This window comes from Camelus bactrianus, chromosome 3, assembly GCF_048773025.1.
Source record: "Camelus bactrianus isolate YW-2024 breed Bactrian camel chromosome 3, ASM4877302v1, whole genome shotgun sequence".
NCBI lineage: Eukaryota > Metazoa > Chordata > Mammalia > Artiodactyla > Camelidae > Camelus > Camelus bactrianus.
Genome location: NC_133541.1, coordinates 7,103,945 through 7,127,871, shown reverse-complemented (window position 1 = coordinate 7,127,871; position 23,927 = coordinate 7,103,945). Strand labels below are relative to the sequence as shown.

The 23,927-nt window shown below is 49.6% G+C and overlaps 1 protein-coding gene across 1 annotated transcript in view; it reads right to left on the bottom strand.

Moving 5' to 3' along the window:
* Positions 1-696: 696 nt before the first annotated feature.
* Positions 697-23,927, bottom strand: part of ADCY2 (adenylate cyclase 2) — a 378,985-nt gene continuing 355,754 nt past the window's right edge. Inside the window, exons 21-25 of the mRNA XM_074356066.1 lie at positions 23,087-23,233; positions 21,249-21,356; positions 9,267-9,381; positions 5,576-5,700; positions 697-1,506 (exon numbers count right to left, since the gene is read on the bottom strand). Coding sequence (XP_074212167.1) covers positions 1,354-1,506; positions 5,576-5,700; positions 9,267-9,381; positions 21,249-21,356; positions 23,087-23,233 — 648 coding nt within the window. The 3' untranslated portion in view covers positions 697-1,353. The remainder of the gene's footprint in view (positions 1,507-5,575; positions 5,701-9,266; positions 9,382-21,248; positions 21,357-23,086; positions 23,234-23,927) is intronic.

Here is a 23,927-nt window from a genome sequence, read left to right as displayed (position 1 = left end):
TAGCCTTGCAGGTCAGAAGCACCCATCGTGCACCGACGCCAGGACGCTTCCCATCCAGACTAAGGACAAAACTCTCTCCTTCCCTGGGGAAGCTGGAGTTGGGATGAAAATCATGGAAGACGACCCCAATCCCCTCCCTTCCCCAGTGAATATTCCACCCATTCATTTTCACACCCTATGTAACCAACTTGCCAAAGAAACCCAGCGCAGCTGCTCACCTGCGCCTGCCCGCTCGGGCCTTGAGAGTGTACTGTCCATCCCTTAATAAATCCTCACTTTACTTTCTTAACCTCCGTGTTTCACCTCTGAATTCTTTCTGCGATGAGACAAGAATCTAATCACCGCAACAGACCAGACTACGTGGGCAGAGAGAGTGCTGTTGCTAGTGGAGAATCTCTTTATATTAATATATTCTCCCCTGAAAATGTTCCCTAGAGACGCCGAAATGAAAACAGACCACGTGACACGTTGAAACACGCCGTCTTTCTTTCCAGGGAGCTGCCTGATCAGTTACCGGCATCACAAACTTCGTCCTGATCTGAATTACTCAAGGATTTCTCAGTCTTTGCTTCTGGAGGGGTCCTTCTGCGAGAAATGGCCACACAGAAGAGTAAACAGAAAACCGACTCAATTCTGGAGCAAACTGCAGGAGAAAGCAGAACGGGGCGGGGGTGGGGGGAGATACAGACTATCCAGCAAAGTACATAAAACTTTTAATGAATTAACCTTACAAAAGACAATGGCATCAAAACATCAGACACGTTTGGTACAAAACTAGTCCTAGGTTGTAAGAACTAATTCTGGTGATGGATGGCGACGTGCTGTTGGCAGGAGACAGGACAGGGCAAGGAGACGGGGCCATGGATCCCAGCGGGGCCCGTGGACAGCCCCTGCAGTGAGACACGTGGCTGAACACGGATTCCAGGTGGGGCGACAGAATCAACTTATTCACAAATACTGTGTGTTTCAGTATCAGACTAGCAGATGCAGTTGGCGAGCTACCGTATTTTCCAGAAAAGAACATGCACCGGAAGATAATATACACCCCCTAGTTTTATTGCCTTAAGAATTTGTGTTTGCTTCACCTCTCGTCTCAGTTCTCTGAATGCTTTTCTCCCCGAAAGCACACTCCTTTCCCTCTTGCTTAGGAATAAGCACAGTGCAAGTGGCAGAGAGACCTTGGCACACATCAGACACCGAACGGTACGCCACCGGGTGACAGGGAGCAGTCTGCAAAGGCTCCAGAGGACAGAACAGAGCACGCACATCACAAACGAGGGACAGACTCGCAGTCAGAAAGTGCATTGTAGCTTCCTGAAAATACAGTCTTCTTGCCGAAGTGAAGGCGACGCTTCAGGATGCCAGGTTGCTCTGGGAAAGGGACCTTGACATCTCTGTGTTCACAAAGTACGTCTTCAGCTCCCCCTTTCCTTTCACGTTGATGATTCCTCGGCACGTGCACGTGTACCCCAGGGTCTGCAGGACGAGGCTGGTCTCCTCGGTGACCTAGAGGCGCAGGGACAAACGAAGACGTGCTCAGTGCCGGTGTGGTCACGACCCTTCCCAAGGTAGTCTGACCACAAGGACAAGGAGCCCCGAAGTGTTCACGTTCTTTGACCCGTTCATTCTACTCCTGAGAAATTAGGAGAAGAGGTAACAGTCGAGGAGAAGGAAAGCTTTCTGAGGCGATGTTTAACTCAGTGCTGTGAAAGAGAAAGGCTGGGCGCAGCCAACCCCCCAGTCATCTCCAGGCCAAGTGAACTACGATGCTATCATGATCAATGTCCCGGATCTGATGCTGAAATTGTATCGAATTATTTCACCCCCCAAAAGAACTAAGCCAGGGTCCACCAAGCTATGATTTTAACCACGTGAAGATGATGCACTTACACATAAGAGACCTGGAATAAAAAGAGTAAATCAAGCTATGTTAAAGCGGTGGGGTTTTGGATGATGCTCACAAATTGTTATGAACATCATTTCGTGAAATAATAAATATTCATAATGGATTTTAATACAGATGAAACACACGAGAGATAGCACCATCAACTCTGCACACGGCCACGTGTTTCGGGCTTAACGTACTTGAATGAAATGAGCTAAAACTGGAAGAATGCTGGGACTTTGCATCAGCCTTAGTGTGGGCGGGATGCTGTGTCAGGTCTGGAAAGTTCCCTCATCTCACTGGACTGACTCAGGATGCTGGGACGCCGAAAGCAGAGTCCCTCCCGTGCAGCCTGTCAGCGTGACGAGACTCCTGATCCCCTGCCCCTGCGCCACGAGGCAAGGACCGCGCTGCTGCGTGACGTCCCGGTCCCGCTGGGTCGGTGGGCAGTGAGCCTTGCTGGGGGGCGGCTCCTCTCCCGGGGGTGGGGGGATGGGTGGTCCCCACCCTTTCACTGCCTTCAGCTTGGGCATGCGCTGTGTTCTCCTTGGGAGACCACATCTGGGGACCAAGAGCAGGCCTGCCTGGGGTCTGTCTGTCTGCGTGTCACAGGAGCCTCCCAAAAAAGACATCATCTAAGCAGAGAACACACGCGGTGTACAGACTCGGCTACAAATAAGACCTCAGCTTCGGAGGAGAGGGTCCACCTGTGGGAACGTGGTTCCTTTCCAGGCCTTCCAGGAGGTGTCTGGGTCTTGAGCAGAGAAGGACGGAGCTGTTTCCCAGAAATCCTGGTAATGCTGCTTTGGAAGCATGTGAAAAAGTAGAGAGGGGAGAGACTTCCTCCCACTTCATCAGAGGAAACAGACATGGCACCCGTGGGGCCCGGCCACCTTGGACACGCAGGTGACACACATGCGCTGGGCAGGCTACGCCACGATTTTGGTTTTGGTGTGGACACTCTCGGGGGCCAGGCAGTGGTGGGATAGCGGCAGCAGTGGTGAGCCAGCCCCTCGGAGGCTGAGAGAGGCCCGGAGGACAGACACTGTCACGGGGCAGAGGCCCAAGCACATCCAAGTCAGAGCAGGGCTGGGCTTACCAGAACCCAGGACAGCATCCCGGGGCCCCCGGAAGGAAGGCTGAAGTGTGCGCTGTGAGGATCTCAAGGGCAGGCTCGGGGAAAGAGCTAGAAAAATCTACGTCTTCCGCAGTGTGACCCAGCGGCTAGCCCCTAGCAAGGGGGCCCAAGCGTGGGTCTTTCTGAGCAGGAAGGAAACGGGGGACACAGATGCCAGGTGCTCACGTCCTGCCCTTCCCTGGCTGGGCGCAGGTCCCGGGGGAGGACAGGTGGCTCGGGAACCTTAGGTAAGAGCTGAAAAAACATGGAGAGTCAAGAAACTTGGAAGACAAACATGTTCTCGAGGTTAGAGCTCTTAGGCGGCAATCAGAGCTAGAGACGTCTACAGGCAGTTGCCTCCCGGCCTTCCAGGCGGAGCACTCACAGTGTCTGGAGGTTAATTCTGCAGTGAGGTGGGTGCGGAGCACGGCCCTTGGCATTTTGGAGCCATTGGAACTGGTAGCTCTGACCACAGAGTTACCGTGACGCGGGGAGGCGGGAGCCACCTCCCCGCTAATCACCAGTGATCATTCCTCCAAGTCCGGGGGGGCCTGGCAGGGTGGCGAGGGGCTTTCTAGGCTGTATTTTGGGCACAGAAAGCCTGGTGGGAGTGTAACGTTCTCTAATAAAAAGACCCTGTTCCACAGGCTCAGGAGACACTTTTAATATCCTCAGCATCGTTTTTTATTTCTCCTGGCATCTCACCCCCTTTTTTTTGCACATAAATAGACATGAGAGGCTACTGGAGCGAGAGGGAGCTACACCCTCAGGAGGGAAAAAACCGACCGGGATGCAGGCCCTCTGGCTCTGAGCTGAGTGAGCACAGGCCTGCGGCACCCCTTGCCCTGGACCAGTAAAAAGCTGTCTGTCCACCGGGGGCTCGGAGCGCACCGAGACGGTCCGGTGGCCGCACCCACCGCACTAAATCACACGGAGCCATGTGACGCCCAGTATCCCCTTAGGGATGCACTGGGCTCCAGCTCAGCTTCAACATTGACCTGTCGCAGATTTACGATCTCCAGGAGGGAGCGCTCCCCCGGCCAGCCTCTCTTCAATCGCTGTGGGTACGAATCCCAAGTGCTGGACAACTGCCTGGAGGTTGTGAAGCAGGTGCGAACGTTCATCCGTCTTCTGAACGCTCCCGGTGTGTGGCGGGGGCCCAGGCTGGCCCGCAGGTGGGAGGGTGTGTTCTCAGTGGGAGCAGCCACTCTCCCCACCAAATGTCAGGCCCGGGTGGGCCGAGGTTGCTGGAGCGTCCCTGGGTCCCAGGAGGGCTGGGGGTGTCCGTGCAGAAAGCCCCCTCAGAGGAGCCCCGTTTCCGCGGAGAGCTTGGTCTGGGGTGCGCAGCGTTAGCTCTCTGTTTCTTGGCGGTGCCTTCCCAGCCAGGGCACTTCTCCTCCTCCCCCCGTGACTCCTCCTTCTCTCTCTCCCTTCTCTTTGTTGGGCGGTTGCTGACTTTTCAGCAGCTGTTGACTAATACTCCGGCTGGAAGGCGAACACCCGGAAGTCACGTTGGTCACCTTCCATAGAGAATTAAAACAAGGCAAGAAGGCCCCAGAGAGAGAATCCTCTTGGAGGGATGAACGGAGCCCCGTGAAGAGCAAGCGGGTTAAGCAGAGGCTTAACGAAGAGCCCATTCGCGGTGGCACTGAGACTGACGGGTTCCGCGGAAGCTAACAGTTGGCTCTGGCGTCCGCGTAATTTCAGGAGGCAAGGTTATCTGAGGACAACCGGCCAAGCTGAGGCCCAGGACAGGGACTCAAGTTCTCTGAAGAGGACAAGAAACTGAGAGCCTATTACCTGTGTCCAGTGATTTTCTTACAAATTTGCCACTTGGCAGGAATTTATCTTCCAGAATTCAGCATAGCTGGGGTGAAATATGGAACCAGTCATTTTTGAAGGCGAGGCAAATAGGAAGTTCAGCGTAGACAGACACACACACACACATACACACACACACACACGCACAAATACATCCTTCTCATTTGGAGAGTGAGGGTCTTGTCCTAGGTGACTGGCACCGTGCCCCCAAGCAGGTGTATGCCGTCACTGCTGATTTAATTTGTCAGATCTTGGCTTTCTCTCCCTTGGGTGGATTCCAGAGCTTTCTGGATATACAAACCCTGTGCTAGTCCGATCTAGTTGCACCATTCACATCACTCCATTTTGTCTCTCCCTCCCCCGGCTGGTCCCTCTACTCACCCTCCTGCTCCAGCCCCCACCCCGGGAGAGAGGAAGGCAGGTCACGCCTGGCTCTGGTTACACCAAGGGGCTGGGGCTGGGAGAAGGAAGAGGACAGAAGGGCTTCAGCACCACACCCCCCCGCAGGCTGCCTCGCAAGTCACGTGACCATTTACTGTCACAAATGCAATAACCTTCATACTATTACACAATGTTTCTTGTTAACAGTTAATGCGGAAACTAATTAATATTTTCCCCAATACAACGTTAAAGTCAATTTCAAGGTCTACTTTCTTTCCTTTGTTATAATAAATCGTTATCCTCACTGTATACTTACTCCTGGTTCCCAAGAGCACAGACATGGCCGATGATGACTGAGCGGACGGAATTACCTGTATTTTGTCCAGGACGCCGGTGCTGTCCATCCTGCTGGCCACGTTTACGGTGTTGCCCCAGATGTCATATTGCGGCTTCTGAGCGCCAATGACACCAGCTATTACAGGTCCATGGTTAATACCTGTGACACAGCAGAGCCAGGTGGACAAGTGCAGATCATGAATTTAACAGTTTGAGCAACTATCTCAAACAGGATAGTTTTATGAGACCATTCCTGAACCATTATTACCAAGCACACGTTAGCTCAGCTCGCGGAACTCTGAAACAAGGAAAAATAATTCCTCTAACTTTATCATCATCTCAAAAACATGAAAATATGTCTTTTTTTCCCTTTTCCACCTTGATTCATGCTTCTATGACTATTTATCATTATTCCATAAGAGAATAAAATTGGTATACTTTAAAAATGAACGTTATAATACATTTTTTTCTATGTTGCCACATAATCTCAGACAAGAGATGATCACTGTATTCTTTTCCAATATTGCAGTTAATTGATATTGAAATGCACATATTTTAATTTAATTTAATCTTTTGGGGGGAGGTAATTAGGTTTATTTATGTATTTATTTAAATTTTTTTAATGGAGGTACTGGGGACTGAACCCAGGACCTCCTGCATGCTGAGCGCGTGAGCACCACTGAGCTCTCCCCTCCCCTCCCAGGTGTTAATGTAAACGGCTACACCGAGTACACTCTCTACATTTATTGGCCATCCTGCCACGGCTGGACTTCTGGACTCTCTCCAACATTTCGCTGGAATTGGCCCTGTTGGCACCAGTGCTGCCCTGTCTACTTGCCACGCATTCTTCCAGGGGCTTTACTTCTAATTCTCCCAGCAGCCCTGGGGTACAATCTGTTAGCATCACTCCCCACTGTTACAGATAGGAGGCAAAGCTTCCTCTTTGTGATGGAAAGGGAGGCAGGAGACATAGTCCCAACACTGTTCCACAAAATCCCTGAAGGTACCCAGGGCGGGAGAAAGCGGTTCACCTTTGCTTTTGTGGCGCACTCAATACATCTGCCATCTCTGCTTCTCACATCCAGAATAATGTATTCCAGCTGCTGGCCAGTGACCGCGGCCCCTGCTGCCCTAGGCTTTCCCGGTGGCTGCTCTGAGTCCCGCTCGGTCAGCGGCTTGGGACTGGGGGAGAGAGCCTGGGACGATATTGCTGGCAAGCAGTGATCTCTACTTAAGTGCAGGAGTGTGCTTGATTTGTGGTTCCCCCTAACTGACTGAGTCTGCATCTTGACATGCAGAAAAGGACATTAGGAGTGAATTCGGCTCTAGCTATTTGTATCATGGTTTTGCAGGGGCCCCTGTTACTCTTCTCAGTTCCTACTACGGACTGACACTGGATGGCGCTGTGCACGGAGGTGGAGCAGGGATGCTGCCCCCGGGAGAGGCTGAGGGTTTGGGGAAAGGCAGGCTCAAAGCCCACGGGGACCCTGAACTCAGGATTCCTCAGAAATCTAACAGAGCTGGTTTGTGGGGTGAGTGGTAGATATTAACAGTTACACAATAATCAGTGTAAAGTTAGCACCCAGTTAAAAAAAAAACAAACAAAAACTGAAGGAAGTTCACTGAATTCCTCATGTTACTTTGGAAAATATTGTTATGGTCCAGGCCAAGAACACTACACTCCTTTTTAAAAAAATTTTTTTTAAATTGTTATATCTTTTTTGCGTCTTTTTTGAGGGGGAGTGGGGGAAGGTAATTAGGTTTTTTAAAATTCACTTATTTATTTAAGAGGAGGTACTGGGGACTGAACTTGGGACCTCATGCTTGCTAAGCAGGCACTCTACTGCTTGAGCTATACCCTCCCCTCAAACACTGTGCTTCTGATGAGACACATGTGACGAGCAAAGAATTGTCCTGTTCCCCCTCCCTTGCCATGAAGGCCAATGTTATCTTAATCCACACATATGTGACAAAAGCGGGGTGATTCTGCCATGCAATAGATTTTTTTTTTTTTATTTAAGGAGGGTACTATGAAAGTTTAAGGAGCCCATTTTCCAAGTTGTTAAAATAAGAAGCTCCAGGGTGGAAAGGACACCTCCGTGCCTGACGGGGACAGCAGGCTAACGGGGCGGTGTCCTGCCCGCCTGGCCCTTCCCACCTTTGTACGCCGTGCAGCCCGGGGAAAGGTCCGCTGTGCACACAGGTGAGGAGGCATAAGTAAAAGTGTGTTCAGAGGCTGACAATCAATAGGACATACGTGCAGTGAAGAGAATCCCACTCGCTCAAGAGATGTAAGCTATTTCTGGGTTTTAAAAAAAATTCAGAACATACGCACAGCTAAGGAAGAACACAGCTCTACATATTGGGATTTTTTGAAAGTTGAGATCTGTATGCAAGAGAAGTGAAAAGCCATTCAGATCGAATTTGTTAACAGAACTACTCTTATGTGGACTTGCTTTCAGAAGGAGCAAAATATGTGGCCAAGAACAGCATAAAATGGTCAAAGAAGCTCTTACAAATCATGAGTGCCTGTAAGTGACCGTGCAAATGTCACTTCCTCTGAGCAGCCAGAGGAAAAGCCTAGGGCAGCAGGGGCTGTGGTCACTGGCCAGCAGCTGGAATACATTATTTGGGATGTCAGAAGCAGACCTGAGGGTTTAAAACACACTGTGTTTTTGGATAGACATTTGTAAAAGTCGAGGCATGAAACATGGTCAAGAATCAACTTAAAGTAAAGGAAGAACTTATTTGAATTAAAAACCATCTTCATTTATTTTCTATTCATTTAATTTTGGGGGGGAGGTATTTATTTATTTATTTAAATGGAAAGACTGGGGATTGAACCCAGGACCTCGTGCATGCTAAGCACGTGCTCTACCACTGAGCTATACTCTCCCACTGTTTGAATTTTTTTTTTTTGGAAGAAAGTTGGCTTTTTCTCTCAAATTTGAATATTCAATGTGAAAACCTCTAGGTATGTTAAGACTTTAGAACACAGTTGGTGTTCTTGTAGGCTGTGACCCCAGAGTGACTGTCCCAACAGTTTCTAAGGTGCATCTGTTCCTTCCTTTCTTCCTTCCTTCCTTTCCTTTTCTTCCTTCCTTCCTTTCCTTTTCTTTCTTTCTTTCTTTCTTTCTTTCTTTCTTTCTTTCTTTCTTTCTTTCTTTCTTTCTTTCTTTCTTTCTTTCTTTCTTTCTTTCTTTCTTTCCTTTCCTTTCTTTCCTTTCTTTCTCTCTCTCTTCTTCCTTCCTTCCTTCTTCTCTCCCCTTCCTTCCTTCCTTCTCTTTTCTTTCCCTCCCTCCTTTCTTCTTTGCATTTTGACATCTCTGAAGTCTGGATGCATCCTGCAGCTCATAGCAGGTTCTAGTTTCATAAACGGTGGAGCAGTTTACAGTCAGTGGCTTCCTCAGCCCCTGGGGATGGCTGAAGGCTGTGGCCCCCATGACTTGCAGAAGGGACCCTGGTTGGAGGGACTGAAACCCAGCTCATGGGCCACTTGTGAAACCAAATGCTCACGGCCTGATGCAACCAAAGGGGGTACTTCTTTTCTAATTTGCACAGAAGTGCCTCTGGGGCTCCTAGCTGCCCTGGGCCCTTGCACTGCCCTCCAGTCCTGCCACTGTAATGACACATCTGTGCCTGTGCAGCTCCCACACCGCAAGGATCATCAGCGTTCCTGTGAATTTGTTCCTTCCCGACAGTGGCCCCCAGACCCGCAAGACATACCCACTCGCAACTTGAAGTCGTTGAAGGAGTGCTTGTTGATGGCGTCCAGTTTGGCCACCAGGGCAAAGGCGAACTCCACCATGGTGCCGATGTGCACGTACTGCCTCTCTGGCTCCTGCAAGAAAGCAGACAGCCCACGGGGTTAGGACTCAGCAGGCCGGGGGGCGCCCCCTCCCGTCCCAGACAGGCTCCCGTCAGAGGCTGTGTGAGAATGAAGCCTCCAGGCGGCCTGGAGCCTGGATGCATCTCGCTGGCCCTGGGGAGACGTGGAGCGTGAAGACGCCGAGTAGGGCCTACACCGTTGACACCCTCAGGAGGGGCTGGCTGCCTGCCCTGCGCCCACTGCGCTGGGCCCCGCCTTGGGGAGGCGGCCCTCTGGGTTCCTGTTGGACTGACCAGTGTGAGGGCTGAGGGGAGAGAGGGCCGGGACTCACTCCTCACCCGCGACAGCGCTCCCTGGCTCTGGGAACACCAGTCCTTCCTCTGGCTTCTTTGGGGAGGGGATGTGGCTGAATTGTGCCCCCTCCCAAATTCATATATTGAAGCCCTCACCCCCAGGACCTCAGAATATGACTGTACTTGAAGACAGGGTCTTTGAAGAGGGAATTAAGATTAAATTAGATCATCAGTCCGACGAATCCTGGGTGACTGGTGTCCTTAGAAGAAGAGGACATTAGGACAGAGACACATGCAGAGGGGACCGTGTGAAGACACGGGAGAAGGTGGCCATCTCCAGGCTCAGGAGAGACGCCTCAGAAGAAACCAGCTCTGCCCACACGCCGATCTCCGACCTCCGGTCCCCAGAGCTGGGAGAAGATAAATGTGTGTCATTTAAGCCGCTCACCCTGTGTTACTTTGTTAGGGCGCCTGAGCAAATGAACACGGGGGCAATTCCCTGCCTTTACTGGCTCCTGGGTGGCGTATCGCCCCTTGAGGAACAGAGCGTTATCACACACACAGAGCTGAAGGAGAAGGAAAGCCCACGGTTTCCAACGAAGATAAGCCCAAAATTTCTATTTCTGTTTACTGTTAATTTGTATTTATTACTCCTGTTGCTGACTCGCATTTACCACTCATTTGGCACACCTGTGATTTCTGTACTTAGTCTGAAGTTCATCCTTTTGAGATTTCTAGTTTTAGTTGTATTTTAAAAAATAGATTATTTCTCAGTATGTGTGCATAATCTATAAAATGTATGAATTTACATGTCCTGAAGGAGGAACAGGGAGGGCACCGTCAGCTGTGGGGGGAGGTCAAAGCCGAGCGAGGCGCACGTGGGGAGCAGGTGCCCCGGAGGAGCCATTCCACTGCAGTGGGTGGGGGCCCCGAGGGAGGAAAAGGGAACAGAGTGTGAGAGGGGTGGCCTGGGGGAGGCTCTCCACAGGGCGGGGTCGGGGTGTCAGCAAAGGACACTGGGCGGACTTGAGAGGATAGAACACACGCTGTGCGTCTCGCGCCGTGGCTTCTGGGCCAAGTGTCTACGCTCATCGGGCCCCGGGGTTGCTGAATCAGAGCTGGAGAAAGCTCTCGGGGACGCTGAAGAGGCGGCGCCTGGTGACCGCGGGCGCGGGCGCGGGCGGGGGCGGGGGCCTTCTCTGTGGAGGGTGAAGAGAAACACCAACTGTGAGGGCTTCAGGAGCAGAGTGAGAAGGATGACAGGAGATGGAGAAACCAAGGTGACTGCTGAGAGAATGAGGGCCGCCACAGGAGGGTTATCCCATGGACCCACACAACATTTCAATGACGCCCGAGAGGAGCGGCAGCGCTAAGGCAAGGTCTCTCAGCCTGGGCACTGCAGACGTTTGGGGGGCTATTCCTCTGGGGGGGTCCTGTGCACCACAGGATGTGGGGCAGCATCCCTGGCCGCCACCCACTGGTGCCGAGTAGCACCTCCCCTTCCAGTGCGACAACCGAACTGTCTCCGGACACGGCCCTATGTCCCCTGGGGGACAAAGCCGCTCCCAGCCGAGCACCACTGCACTGAACAGTGTACGTATGAACGGGAAGAGAAACTCAGAGAGCCCCTCCTACCCTCAGGTGAAACACGTCATTCTAGAAAAAAGACAAACCAAATACTGCTGTCGCCGTAAACCCACAACTTAAATGTCATGGGAGAAGAACCACAGCATTTAGACAATTCTAAGTGCGAAGCAGACGGTCGGCCGCCTTCGGTGGGCGGGCAAGGAGTCACTTCTTAGAAGAGTTATGCTTTCCATCAGAGCTTGCTAATATTTCCCACCTCACGGCTTAGGGGAGAGACACGTTTGGAGGTTTATGCAGCTTGTTAGAATACATCGCACCTTAATGGGAAGCACGAACTGTTAAATCAACAGGCGGTAAGAATGACAACTGTCCCGGCGAGGAGGGCAGATGGGCCGCGGGAGAAACGGTTTGCTTTTTATATGGAACCAAGGTGCAGTGAGCAAACTTCACTCCCTGATAAACGGCTGCCCAACCTGTTCCCACGCGGCAGGCTTAACTGGCAGGTGTCACGTGACCTCAGTGGTACGTGAGAGGCTGAGCTCTGGGAACGGGGTTTAAATCCAGCGTCAGTGACTCACTTGGGCTTAGGAAACCTAGGGACAGTCTTGCTCAGTCTCCAGAAGAGCCCAGTTCAAATTCAGCTCAAAAAGGCTTCATAACTGAGCTTTTGAGAGATGTTTGGTGACAGTATCAGAATCAGCTTTTTCTCCCGTGATCCAAATAATTTCTCCCGTTTCCAAATATTTAACTGACTTCCAGCTACACAGTGAGACCACTAATTCAGTTTCCTGGAACACATTTTACAAGCTGTTTGTTTTGGAAGCTCAACATGCAAGGAACACAGCTTTTTAAAGTCAATGCATGTTTACTGAGGTTATTTTATAACCCAAGTGACTGGTAACAACTGAGGGGAAATGCCCACAGGCCCCTCTCCTGGCCTCTCCTCTCCTCCCTCTCTGCCCCCACTCCATCCAGCAAACATTCACGGAGGACCTACTATGTTGGTGTTTGTCTGATTCTGAAGGTTTAGAACCGCTGTCTACGGAGCACTCGGTTCTTCTGCCTGGGGCTCCCGGGAGAATGGCTCGGACCTCACAGCCCTCCGAAGGAAGTCAGCCCGATCCGGTGAGCTGACTGTCACCATGAAGGTCAGCTCTCCCCTCGGCGCTCAGAACACCCGCGTTTCAGGCACCTTTTGGAGAACAGGACTGGAATGCACAGCTTCCCGGTGTTTACCAAAACTCAGAGGCATGAAGTAATGTTTATGAAAAATGGCCTGATTCCTGGGTCATCCATGGATTGCTCTACAGTCAACTTGGAATAAGCTGGACACAGTGTTCTCCACCTGATCTCACTCTACCAGAGAATGTATTTGACTAAAATATGCATTACGGGACATTCCAGCAAATATCCCTCCCCATTCAATGTGCTAAACCATCTTCCGTGAGGAAGTCACCCAGCACACTGCTCACTACAGACCCGTCCCTATGGTCTCGAGGGCCTATTTGCTAGAGCATGGGTCAGGTGCCCAGTGGAGCATCTGACTTCAACTTGGCTTCACCTGGTTTCCAAACATACTAAGGAATGAGTGATCTGATCGCACCTTACGAACACAAAAACATTGCACTTGTGTTGGCTGCTGGAAATTTCAGAACAATTAATAGGAACAGTGCGTGTATGCATGTACTTAATCCTCACAGTGACGCCCATGAAGGCATGTGTGTCTTTATCCTCATTACGCAGATGGGAGTGGGAAACACACAGAGGGTAATACCTTGTGTAAGTGGTGCAACCAGGCTTTGCTGCCAGGCAGTCTGACTGCAGGGTCCTCAGTCTTCACTTACTTTAAATGTAAATGGACTAAATACTCCAGTCAAAAGACACAGAGCAACTGATAAGATTAAAAACAAATCCATATATATGCTGCCTACAAGAGACTCACTTCAAATCTAAAGACACATTCAGACTGAAAGTGAGGGCATGGAAAAAGGTGTTCAGTGCAAATGGAAGTGAAAAGAAAGCTGGGGTGGCTACACTTATGTTAGACAGTTAGCCTCTGCCATCTCGCCTCCTCCCCTGTTCACAGCTAGATTGTGGTCGGGGCTCTGCTATTTGATTTGCATTTTATGGCATCACCTCATTTTTGTTTCTATCTTATCCTTCAGGTTCCTTGCACTTTAGTCTATTAATTTAAAAGTATTTTTGCGCTGTGCTCATTTTTGTAAGCTTCTTCAGGGAGAGATCTAAATAAAATACGCACAGACATGTAGACAAATAGGTAAGCAGTTTTCCTTGATCGTCTTGTCACTCAAATGGAGACAGATGGGTTGGATGATGAGCCTTAGAGAGATTCCGTTGATGGAGAACTATAACCAAGAATTGCTCATTCATGGCTCTGGAACTAGCCGCCACCCATGTGGATGACTGGAATTCTACTTGGATGTCTTAGTGAAAACTCAAACTTGGAAGTCTAAAACTAATATGATCTTTGAATCTCCCATAAACAGCTCTTATTCTTGACTCCTGTACTTTTGTTAATGGTGTCATCAGTTTCAAATCCCTAAATTGGAAACCTGAGATTCAGACAGCCCCCTCCATCCTGATTCCTCAGCTCCCAAGCCCATCTCCCTCAGCCATGCTTCTCTCATTCACCCCTTTCTTTAATTTCTTAGGATCATTGGTTATTCTCTGATCACTACTTGCTAAAACCAAGAAGTTCACTAAATAATTGCTAGCGCTCTTAAGTCAGACAATGTTGGGTTCAGCTCCAGGTTCTACAATCATCAGCTGTGTGGCCTTGGCTGAGTCACTTAACTGCTCTGGGCCTCAGTTTTCTCATCTGTGAATTGAAGCAATAACTACCAGTCTCATAGGGTTGTGGCTAAGATTAGATGAATTCATGTGGACAACGTGTTCAGTCTGCACCCGTGGGGCCCAGGACTTACTTGGTTTCCTTCATGGTGGGTTAGAGAAGCACATCACTTTGCATCACAGAGGAAAACGGCAGCAAGAACTGCTTTACGCCCCAGTTTAGGACCACCCCCCACCCCCTGCCTCCACACACGGAGCACCCTGCACAGACTTATGGCTTTGACAACGACCTAAGTGTCTGGCGTGTTAAGTACCCTTTAGCTTTGCGGTCTGTACAGCAAAGAGTGATGGTTCTTCTTTCAGTTTTTGTTCCCTGTTAGTAGCAGAAGGGCATTTCTCTCTGCTTCCCAGGCACCACGACAGCTTTGGTGTTTGTGCAAAAATAGGCAGCATTGGAATATTGCTTTTCATCTCAGCAGGGACCAAAACTATCTTCTACTTTTTCCAGTAAAGGGAACTATGGTTATGAGTTTCAACACACGCTTTAGTTACTAAGAAACCGGCAGCAGAAGAGCAGAGAATGATTCGTGACTTCTCCCTGGTCAACTTGGTGGAGTGTCCTAATGTCTGAGTTCCCCCAAAATTCACATGTGGGGGCCTAATTCCCAATGGGATGGTATTAGGGGGTGGGGCCTTTGGAAGGTGATTAGGTCAGGTGGGTGGAGCCCTCATGAATGGGATTAGTGCCCTTATAAGAAGAGACTGGAGAGAGCTGCCTCCCCTCTCTGCCCTCCATCTGCACTGCATGAGGACACAGAGAAGACGGTCATCTGCAACCCAGGAAGAGGGCCCTCCCCAGCCTTCAGAGCCATGAGAAATAAATGTTTCTTATTTGTGACCCAGTCTATGGCATTTTTTCACAGCAGCCCAGCTGAGACACTCTAACATTCCCAGACACCATCCATGCTCACCCAGCGTTGGAGTTGCTGTTTGCATACATGACTTTTCCCAGACTGTCAACTCTGGAGGGCAGTTCCAGAGGGGCTGTCACTAACAAGGAGCTGGCACTTGCCATAGCGGGTAAAGAAAATGTCTGCTGGATGACCTACTAGCTAAACAAAATCTCCAACAGCCAAGCAGCTCTTAATTCAGGCAGAGAGGGAGCTGAAAACCAGACCCAGTGCATGTGGATGAGCAGAGTTCATTGCTCAGTGCTTTGTCGGTCAGCTTGGTTTGGCTAACAGACTGAGCAAGCAAGTTCAGGAATCTCACGAGTGGCTCACTTGGAGCCTGGGATCTGATTTGCCAGATGGAGGGAGCAGAATAACAGAGCAATGCTAGCGCTAGCCGCAGTGGTATGTCTACGGGGCGAACTCAGCAAGAAAGAGACAGAGTGGGAAGTTGTGCTTGCAAATCAGCAACCACCCTCCACCCACACCCCTGGCCTGCTGTCAAATTTGTTTGCATATAATAAATAAATAAACTTTGAAACTCATTTGAAACCTTTTCCAAATAGAGAATTTAAAATAAAGTTTTAAATAAAATAATAAAAAAGAGCAATAACCCAAATGCTTACAAATTTTTAATAAGCACCAGCACTCACACCTGGATAGGAATAAAAGCTCCCTGTTACCTCTTGCTTCTCTGCCTCTTCCGTTCCCCATTATTCTGACACCACAAGTTATTTCCTTCCAAAGTGTCGCTGGCCATGGGCATCACTCTGTTTGAAACTGAATAAAAGCTAGAGGTTTGGCTTATCACAGCAAAAATACAATCAAGCATGGGTTTAAAGGAAAGCTCTCATCTCTGTACTTTGCTTTTGACTTATTTAAGGTCTTAGTAAAATTTGTTTTTAGAAGATCAAAACCAATTTACGTAATTGCTAAGACCAGAGTTAACCCCATTCATTGATTTGGGCACGAAAGATGGACTTCCTTTACGATAGGGTGGGCAAAGTCCCTTCAGGGGGTGAGTCGGTGAGGCTCCAGAGTGCAGCCGAGGAAACGGGGCAATAGGGAATGGTGTGGAGTGTGGTAAACTGGAGAAGGCGCCAAGTCCAAATGGAGCAGCTGCTTCTCTGCTCCAGCCGATGACTGTTGTCACCAGGAATGACCATTAGGGGACCTAACAATTTTCAGGAGAAGCAGGCAATGATAATTTTTTTTAATTGAGATGTCCTTTAAAAAAAAAGTCTACATAAGTCAAGAAAAACATACTTGCAACCACAAGTTTGCTATCAGGGCTTGAAGTCTAAAGGCTATTGCCAGGAACAAGCAGGGGGCTGCTGTGGGGCTTGGAAAGGAATGAGGTCCTGATGGGAAGATGAAGGGCCACCAAGGTGGGCAAGCCCCCGGTTCTGCTGACACCGACGGTCATCGTGGAACATCTGCCTCTCTGGTGCAAGCTCGCGGGACTAGGAGAGTGGGGTTGGAATGCAAGTCTCCTCTCGATGGAACATTTTATTTTTTACAAATGCCTGCTTCTTTTAAAAACCACAATCAGTTGTTACACGTAACACAACCAACCATTTAGTCACGTTGCCTTTAAGCTTAAAATGAGAAAGTACTGTTTCACTTAAACAACACAAATGAAGCAACAAGGCAGACTTAAAGCCCCGCTCTGACTAGGTGCCTACAAGCTCCTGTGCGTTTATGCTCCGCCTGCGAGCAGGAAATGCGGAGGTGACTACGAACAAAAGCTGAATTTCTAAAGGCTTTTATCTAGATAACTTTGCCTCTTTTTTGTATTTAAGAAAAAATACATGAATCCTTGAAAACCCAATGTATTTGGCAAATTGAACGTATCTCGTTGCCAAACTAAATATTTGGCTAAACAATAAATAGAAAATTTTGGTTTATAAACAATATGTAGAAAGTTTTTTGTTTATAACTAGAGAAACAGGTAGGCTACAAAAGGCAAAAGGGATGTTCATTTCTCATAAAAATAACTAATACCCATATTAATATTTATCAAGCATGTTATCCCCCCAATCAAACATAATAAACTTGCAGAAGATCTTCAATGCACTTCAAAATATTTCTAGGATGATCTTACCAAGATTCTAAAGAAATGGTCTAAATAAAAATAGCTCCTATGGAGTGAAAACTCCCTGCATGGATGTGAGGACGTATCGTGTTTCATTTATGCCCCCAAACCCTTTTATCTCCCCTGCTGGAGGAGGCAGTGGTGTCAGTATAGAAACTGTCCAGACCACAGCTGTATTATTATTTCCATTGGCATCTGTGTCACCTGCTCTGGCCACGGCGCGGTCTGCATACTGATTTCATCTTCCCAACAGCCTTGTGAAATGAGTATGATCGCCATTGTATATAAAGGGCACTGAAGTGCAGAAAGCTCAGCTCTGATGGTAAGGAATGCGCAGTCTCACTTGAAAGTCATGCTCTTCCCGCCCTACCATGAAGGCAAACACTCATTTACTAACACTGGTGACGGGGAAGGAGTCAGGATGCAGCCCCAGGGTAGCTGAGAAGCCAGGTTTTGTGGGTGCGGGTGATGAGGGCGCCTGTAAAAGGAGTGCCGTGTTAAGGCAGGGCTGGGAGCAGCAGTGGGTGAGTGGTGTAGATACAAACTCGTGGGTGCAGACGCCAGCCTGGTGGGGGCTGATGAAGAAGAGGAGGGGGTGAAGCAGCCCGAGAGCTGCTGACGGACAGAGGTGACTCTGCGCCCGCAGTGCGCGGGTCTGCAGCCCTGCTCTGCAGCGGCCTGTTCTCTCTACAATCTTGGGCAAGCTACTGCATTGCTGTGCCTCAGTTTCTCCTTCTGCAGAAAGGGCCGGGGTGGGGCATCTCCTACGCTTGTTTAAGGTAAAGACTCCAGAGGCACTTAGTAAGTGTTCAAAGACGGCAGGAGAAAAAGGAGAAGGTTTGCACTGGAGGAGCAGGTCTGTACAACGGAGTGAGGGATGTGAGATGCTGTTCCGGGGAGTAGGGCGGCACGCACTTGATCATTCATGGAACCGCACGTCCAATCTCTCTGCACAGAGCCCCCTGCTGGGGACTCTGGGAACACCGCATAAGACCCGGCACCTGCTACAACCTGGATGTTGGATAAGCAACGCACATCGACAGGTAAGCAGGAAAGCACGTGGGAGGAAAGGAAACAGGGTCTAGACACAGGAAGTCGGGTGAGGCAAGGCTCCCCTGGTCAGGGTGCAGGAGAGGCTCCTATGAAAGAGGGAGCCGTGGCGCTGCTGCTGGGTGAGATCTGAAAACAGGGTGTCTCCCCCTCACATCAGAATCGCCTGGGGAAACTGCAGAAATGGGCTTTCCAGCTCCCACCCCCACTCCTAGGTGTCTGGAGACCACGCCCAGCAACCAGCACAGGTGGCTCTGATACAGGTGGTGGGTGCACCCGGCCTGAAGGCCATCTGAGTAGACCTTGGTGTTGCTCGGCACAAAAGCACAGTGCACGTTTGAGGGCTGGTGAGGACACTGGAGGGAGAGGGAGGACGTGGGTCAGGGGGCCCCTGCCCTGGGAGTGGAGAGGACAAGAAGGTGTGGGTGGTGTCAGAGAGCTGGGTGTCCCTGGAAAGCTGGAAATGTGAGACCCCAGTGTGGCCCGATGGCGAGGAAGGTGGATGATGGTTTGGGCAGGGGTGAATACACAGGTGGGTAGACCAAGTCTTACTTGAGATCCCTGATGGAGAGGAGGGATTGGGAAGAGAACAGGGACATGTCAGCAGAGGAGGACTGCAGGGGGATGCATGAAAGTGAAGGGCCTGGAAGCTGAGCGGGAGAGGACTTCCCAGAGGAGGCAGCCACCGGCTCTATGAGAGGCAACAGATGGAATGCAATCCGACTTGGATTTTGGAATTTGGAAGTGCTTCCTGACCTTTAAGAGTGGAATGTCTGACATCAGCATTGGTGAGGGTCAGGGATGAGGGCTATCCATCCAAAAACTGTGCAAAAAATTAGGGAAGGGTGAGAACAGGCCAGGAGACACTGGGTGAGGATCTAGGAGACCAGAGTCTTGTGGAGGCAGAGTCAGGATCAGGGAGACAGGCGGACACGGTAGACTGAAGGGATGATGGAGGATGGACCCCCACAGACCCCGAGTGCTGGGTGGGTCTCATGTGCTGGTGCCTCTGCGGATCCTCACCAAGGCTGTCGGGAGCTAAGGTCTGGAGGTGGGGTGACTGGGTCAGGTGCCCCAGGTGGCCCACAGGAGGGGAGATGAGCTGGAGAGGCCTCTGGGTCAGGGCTGGGATGAGGGCAAAGAGAGTGAGGCACTCGCCTCAGGTGCAGAATTTAAGGGGACACCCAAAAGCTCAAAATCATGAGAAAGAGTACCCTACCGCATGGTTAGAAAATCAACGTTAATGCAGAAGATTCCAGAATGAACTAAAATACTGAAATTTCACCAAAGACAAGGCTGTGAACTGAACTGTGCCCCCCTCGAATTCCTATCTTGAAGTCCTACCCACAAGGTCTCCCTCCCTCCCTCCCTCTCTCTCAAGCCAGGAAGAGTGCCCTCACCAGGAGCCCTGCCCGCAGGGCCTCGATCCGATCCGGGACCTCCAGCTCCGGAGCTCTGACAAAACCAATCTCTGTTGTTTAAGCTGTCCAGCCTGCGGGGTTTAGTACGGCCCTGGGCCGACTCTTGAACCGGGTTCTGACAGGGCTGTGCTGAGCATCTGAGAGCCCGAGGCAACAGAAGATACGTCCCTCCCTGTACACATAATTTTATGTTACTCTTTTAACGGATAATTTTTTCCAGATTATTTAAGGTGTTGAAAAGTATGTTTTCCTCTACTAAAGCCAGGAAAGTAAAAACAGAATTAGTTCTGCTTGGAGTCTAAATAAGATATTTGAAATTAAAATAATGTTGTGCATTTTAATATCTTTATTTTACAAATTCCCAGCAGTTTTTCAACACTTTAACATTCTGGCAATAAAAACCCAACCCTTAAAGATACACAACCCCACGTAAACAGGGGCGCCCGCTTAAGGGAGCTGCTTAGGGCCTGAGATGGGTTCTTCCCAGGTTTACCTTACTGCCTGTTTCTTCTCTTTATCCCTGAAGTAGTGCATTGAAAAATAATCATTGAGTCTGGGATAAACAGATACACACTACTATATATAAAACAGATAACGAGGACCTGCTGTAGAGCACAGGGAACTATATTCAATGTCTCGAAATAAACTATAATAGTAAAGAATCTGAAAATATATGTATGTATAAATGTATGTGTATGTTCAGCTGAATCGCTTTGCTGTACACCTGAAACTAACACTGTACATCAACTACACTTCAATAAAAAATAAAATTAAAAAAAAAGAAAAAATAATAATCTGGGAGCGAACGCCTGAGGAGAGGACATGGAATACATATTACCCTGTTCACTTGGGAAAATACCTGTGTTAACTGTGACGCGGATGTCTCCCGGCCCAGCCTCTGGCCCAGAATATTAAGAGGGAAGAGGACGGTCTCCTGACCTTCGTGGAGGGGCGGCCCTGTTGGAGCAAGCTGCTGCCCCGCCGTGGGCGGTGGGGGTGGGGGGCAAGCTGGGCACGTGGGGGCTGAGCTCGTCCTCCCTTTGGGGGACTCCACCTGCCTACAGCAAGCTGTGCTCTGGAAAGTTCTGTTCCTCTGTGCGGCGCCCACCGCCTCAGCCCCACGGGAGGCGAGCGGGTGCCGGGCAGGGAGCCCACCGTCCTGAGGGGAAAGGCACGTCTTGTTTGTTGACCCACGAGTTCCCAAGCATACACCCACCCACACACTCAGAAACAGAACACAACCTGACACAAAATCCTCAAAAGCCCTAGGTGATGCTCAATTTTCTCCAAATTTCCTTTTCAACCAAATTTCGAGGTGGTCAGCTTGTTTTCCGACCACACTGCTTTAAATCAGAAGACAAGGAGCCCCCCTGTAACGAGTCACCTTTATGTAAACAGCTCTAAGCGACTTTCCTGTGTATTTATCTGGTGTCGAGCAGCTATGGGATTGGCTGGTTTTTGCCACCTTGTCCGCCAGAGAAAGGAGCTCTGCGAACAGACCCTCGGAAGCCTCCCGGATTCTCATCTTTTCTCATGAGCCCTTAATCCCTGAGGCTGAGCTCGTGCCTGCGACACAGTTGGTGGGTCACTCGCTGCCTGCCTGACGGTTCTGGCTGTGGCTCAGGCGCCCTGTGTGCGGGGCCGGGGCTCAGGCGCGGGCCGCTGTCTGTACCTGGGCGTGCTCCTGGCTGGGCACGGCGCTCAGACCCGTCGCTGCCATGTACGTGCTGCCGATGGTCTTGATCTTCTCAACTCCGCTGAACTTCGGCTTGGACAGCAGCTGGGAAGCAATGACAATCATCTGGTTACTCCACCGGGTGCCGACCCAAGGCCACGCACGTTCTAGAGGCGTTCCCAAATTCCAGTTTCACAGTAGTGTGAACCTGACACGCCTATTCACCCTTCGACCTTGGGCTTCACTGGGAAAGAGCACTTCACGCACTTCACAAAGAGCGTGTCCTTGGAAGGAACTGCGGTACAATGATTTGCTTCTAATTCACATGAATTACCTTTCAGAATTTGCTACTGAAGGAAATAGGATAAATGATGATGTGGGTGATAATGACCACAAATAAATCTCCCCCTCTGTGTCTGAAAGGCCTAAATATAAAAGCAGGATTCAGTGAGTGGGGTCTTCCTTGCATGGTGACGGTAATGTACGCCCAACTGCAGTGCTGAGGACTGGCTTTCGCTCTCTGGAAACTGGGAGTGGAAGGAACAGAGATCTAGAGTGGCTTCCCCCACCAGCCCTCACCCTAATAACCTTTGTCCCAGTTTCTGGCATCAGTAACCAGCTTCCTACTGGGCTCCTCCCCATCCACTTCGTTAGGGGACGGAGAAAAGGTCAAAATAGAAGCCGTAGGGAAGAGAAAGACTGGGTGGGAGAACACATGAGGGAAACTCTGAAAGATTCTGTGTCTGCTCAGGAGAAGAATGGCATTAACAGAAGGCTGGGAGCATCTTCCTGACCCTTCCTTGGTACCTGGCTCTCAGAGGAGATTCTTTCCAGATCACACGTTAGAGAATCTAAGATAGGTGATAAAGCCCACTGTCACACGTCCCTGAGCCAGGCCAACCTGAACAAACACTGTCACTCACCCCCTGGTACTGGAGAACATTTATTCTACTGAGCGGCAGCTGGAGCAAACGTGCCACCGTTTTCCACTATGAACGGGGCATACGAGTGGAAATGTCTAGTGTCATTACTTCACCAAGAGCCTTGAGTTAACCTCATGGCGACAGCAGCAGTGAGAAATGCACAGGTCCCACAAGACATTTAGAAGGTTGGCCTGAAACCATCATATGACGCAGTTTCATCACTGTATTTCAAAGTTCCACGAATCACGATGAAGCTATGTTCACGGATGTCAATTTTCCTATATTTGCACAATATTGTTAAGAATGGTGTGGTAGCAACATCCTCAAAACCAGAGAGAGGTCTGTTTGTTCTTACTAGAACACGAAATGCGCTGTTGCCTTTGTAGGCAGAAAATTGAACACTGAGAAATGACATCTATTTCAGAATCTAAAACATTCATTTTGTCCCTTCTAAAATACATTTCACCCCATGCCTATTGGTTTTCAATAATAAAGGATGCCACCCACGCCCCCTTTAGGTTGATATCTGACAGACATGCCAATAATCTACTGTGATAAATATATTCATTATCTTTTTACATATAAAGAGATGAGCGAGTATTTTCCTTGGACTTCAAGCCTTTCAAGAAAATCCATGTGCACACTGGGTAGATATTTATTGACCGGATGTTGGTAGTTGTTCCTAGCACTCATGCTAGCTTTAAAAATAGTATGTGTTTGCCTCACCCCAACGACTCAGTGACCTGAACACAGCAAAAAGCTTTAATGCCCAACACCAGAGATTAGGCCAAAAGGCAAGTTTAAGATATTCCAGGATACTGGGCTAACTTCAGGCTTGCCAGCCCACAGGAATGCCAGCATGTGGGCCTGGGGCTTCCCCCCGCCCATCAAGGGTAACTCTGAAGTACCTACATCATCAAAGTCAGCGATGATCTCGTTGAGGAGCCGGAGACATTCCAAGCCCTCCTTGTTCACGTCTGACTCCGTATAGAACTCTTTGAAATCCGGAATAGAGGCGAACATGACGCAGACGCAGTCGTAGGACTGGTGGTATAACTCCTGCCGGGGGGAGAGGAGAGCTGAGCACCAGGAAACTTTTCAACACACAGGCTCTTCATCCAAGAGTTTCCTTAACTTAGGGCTGGTAAAGGAGTCAGCCAGGGCCCAGTCCCCCGGCCCCACCGCAGTCCCAGGCCATTCTAGACACCAGCCACTGATCACAGGTCAAGGCTTCCAGCGAGCGGGGTGCGGGCTCAGAACCCGCACCCTGCACTTCCCGTTTCCACCTGTTAGTAGGAGGCGCCCCTGCACGTAAACCTCTCTTCTTCCTTCCCTCAGACAATCACAGGAGACCAAAGGCTCCTGGCTTCAGCAAATGACACCCCAACTACTGTACTGAAGTGACTCTTTATGGCTACAGCTTTTGGAGTGAAGGCTTCATGAATTTTCCTTTTTAGTGTCTGCTGAAAGGAGCGGCTAAAACCCACCAAGTTATTTCTTTTTTTAAAAATTGAAGTATAGTTGATTTAACAATGTGGTGTTAATTTCTGGTGTAGATCACACTGATTATTTATATACATGTGTATATATATATATATTCCTTTTCATATTCTTTCCCATTATAGGCCATTACAAGGCATTGAATATAGTTCCCTGTGCTGTACGGTAGAACCTTGTTTCTCCACTTTATATCTAGTAGTTAGTATCTACAAATCCTAAACTCCCAAGGTATCCCTTCCCACTTTCCTGGTAA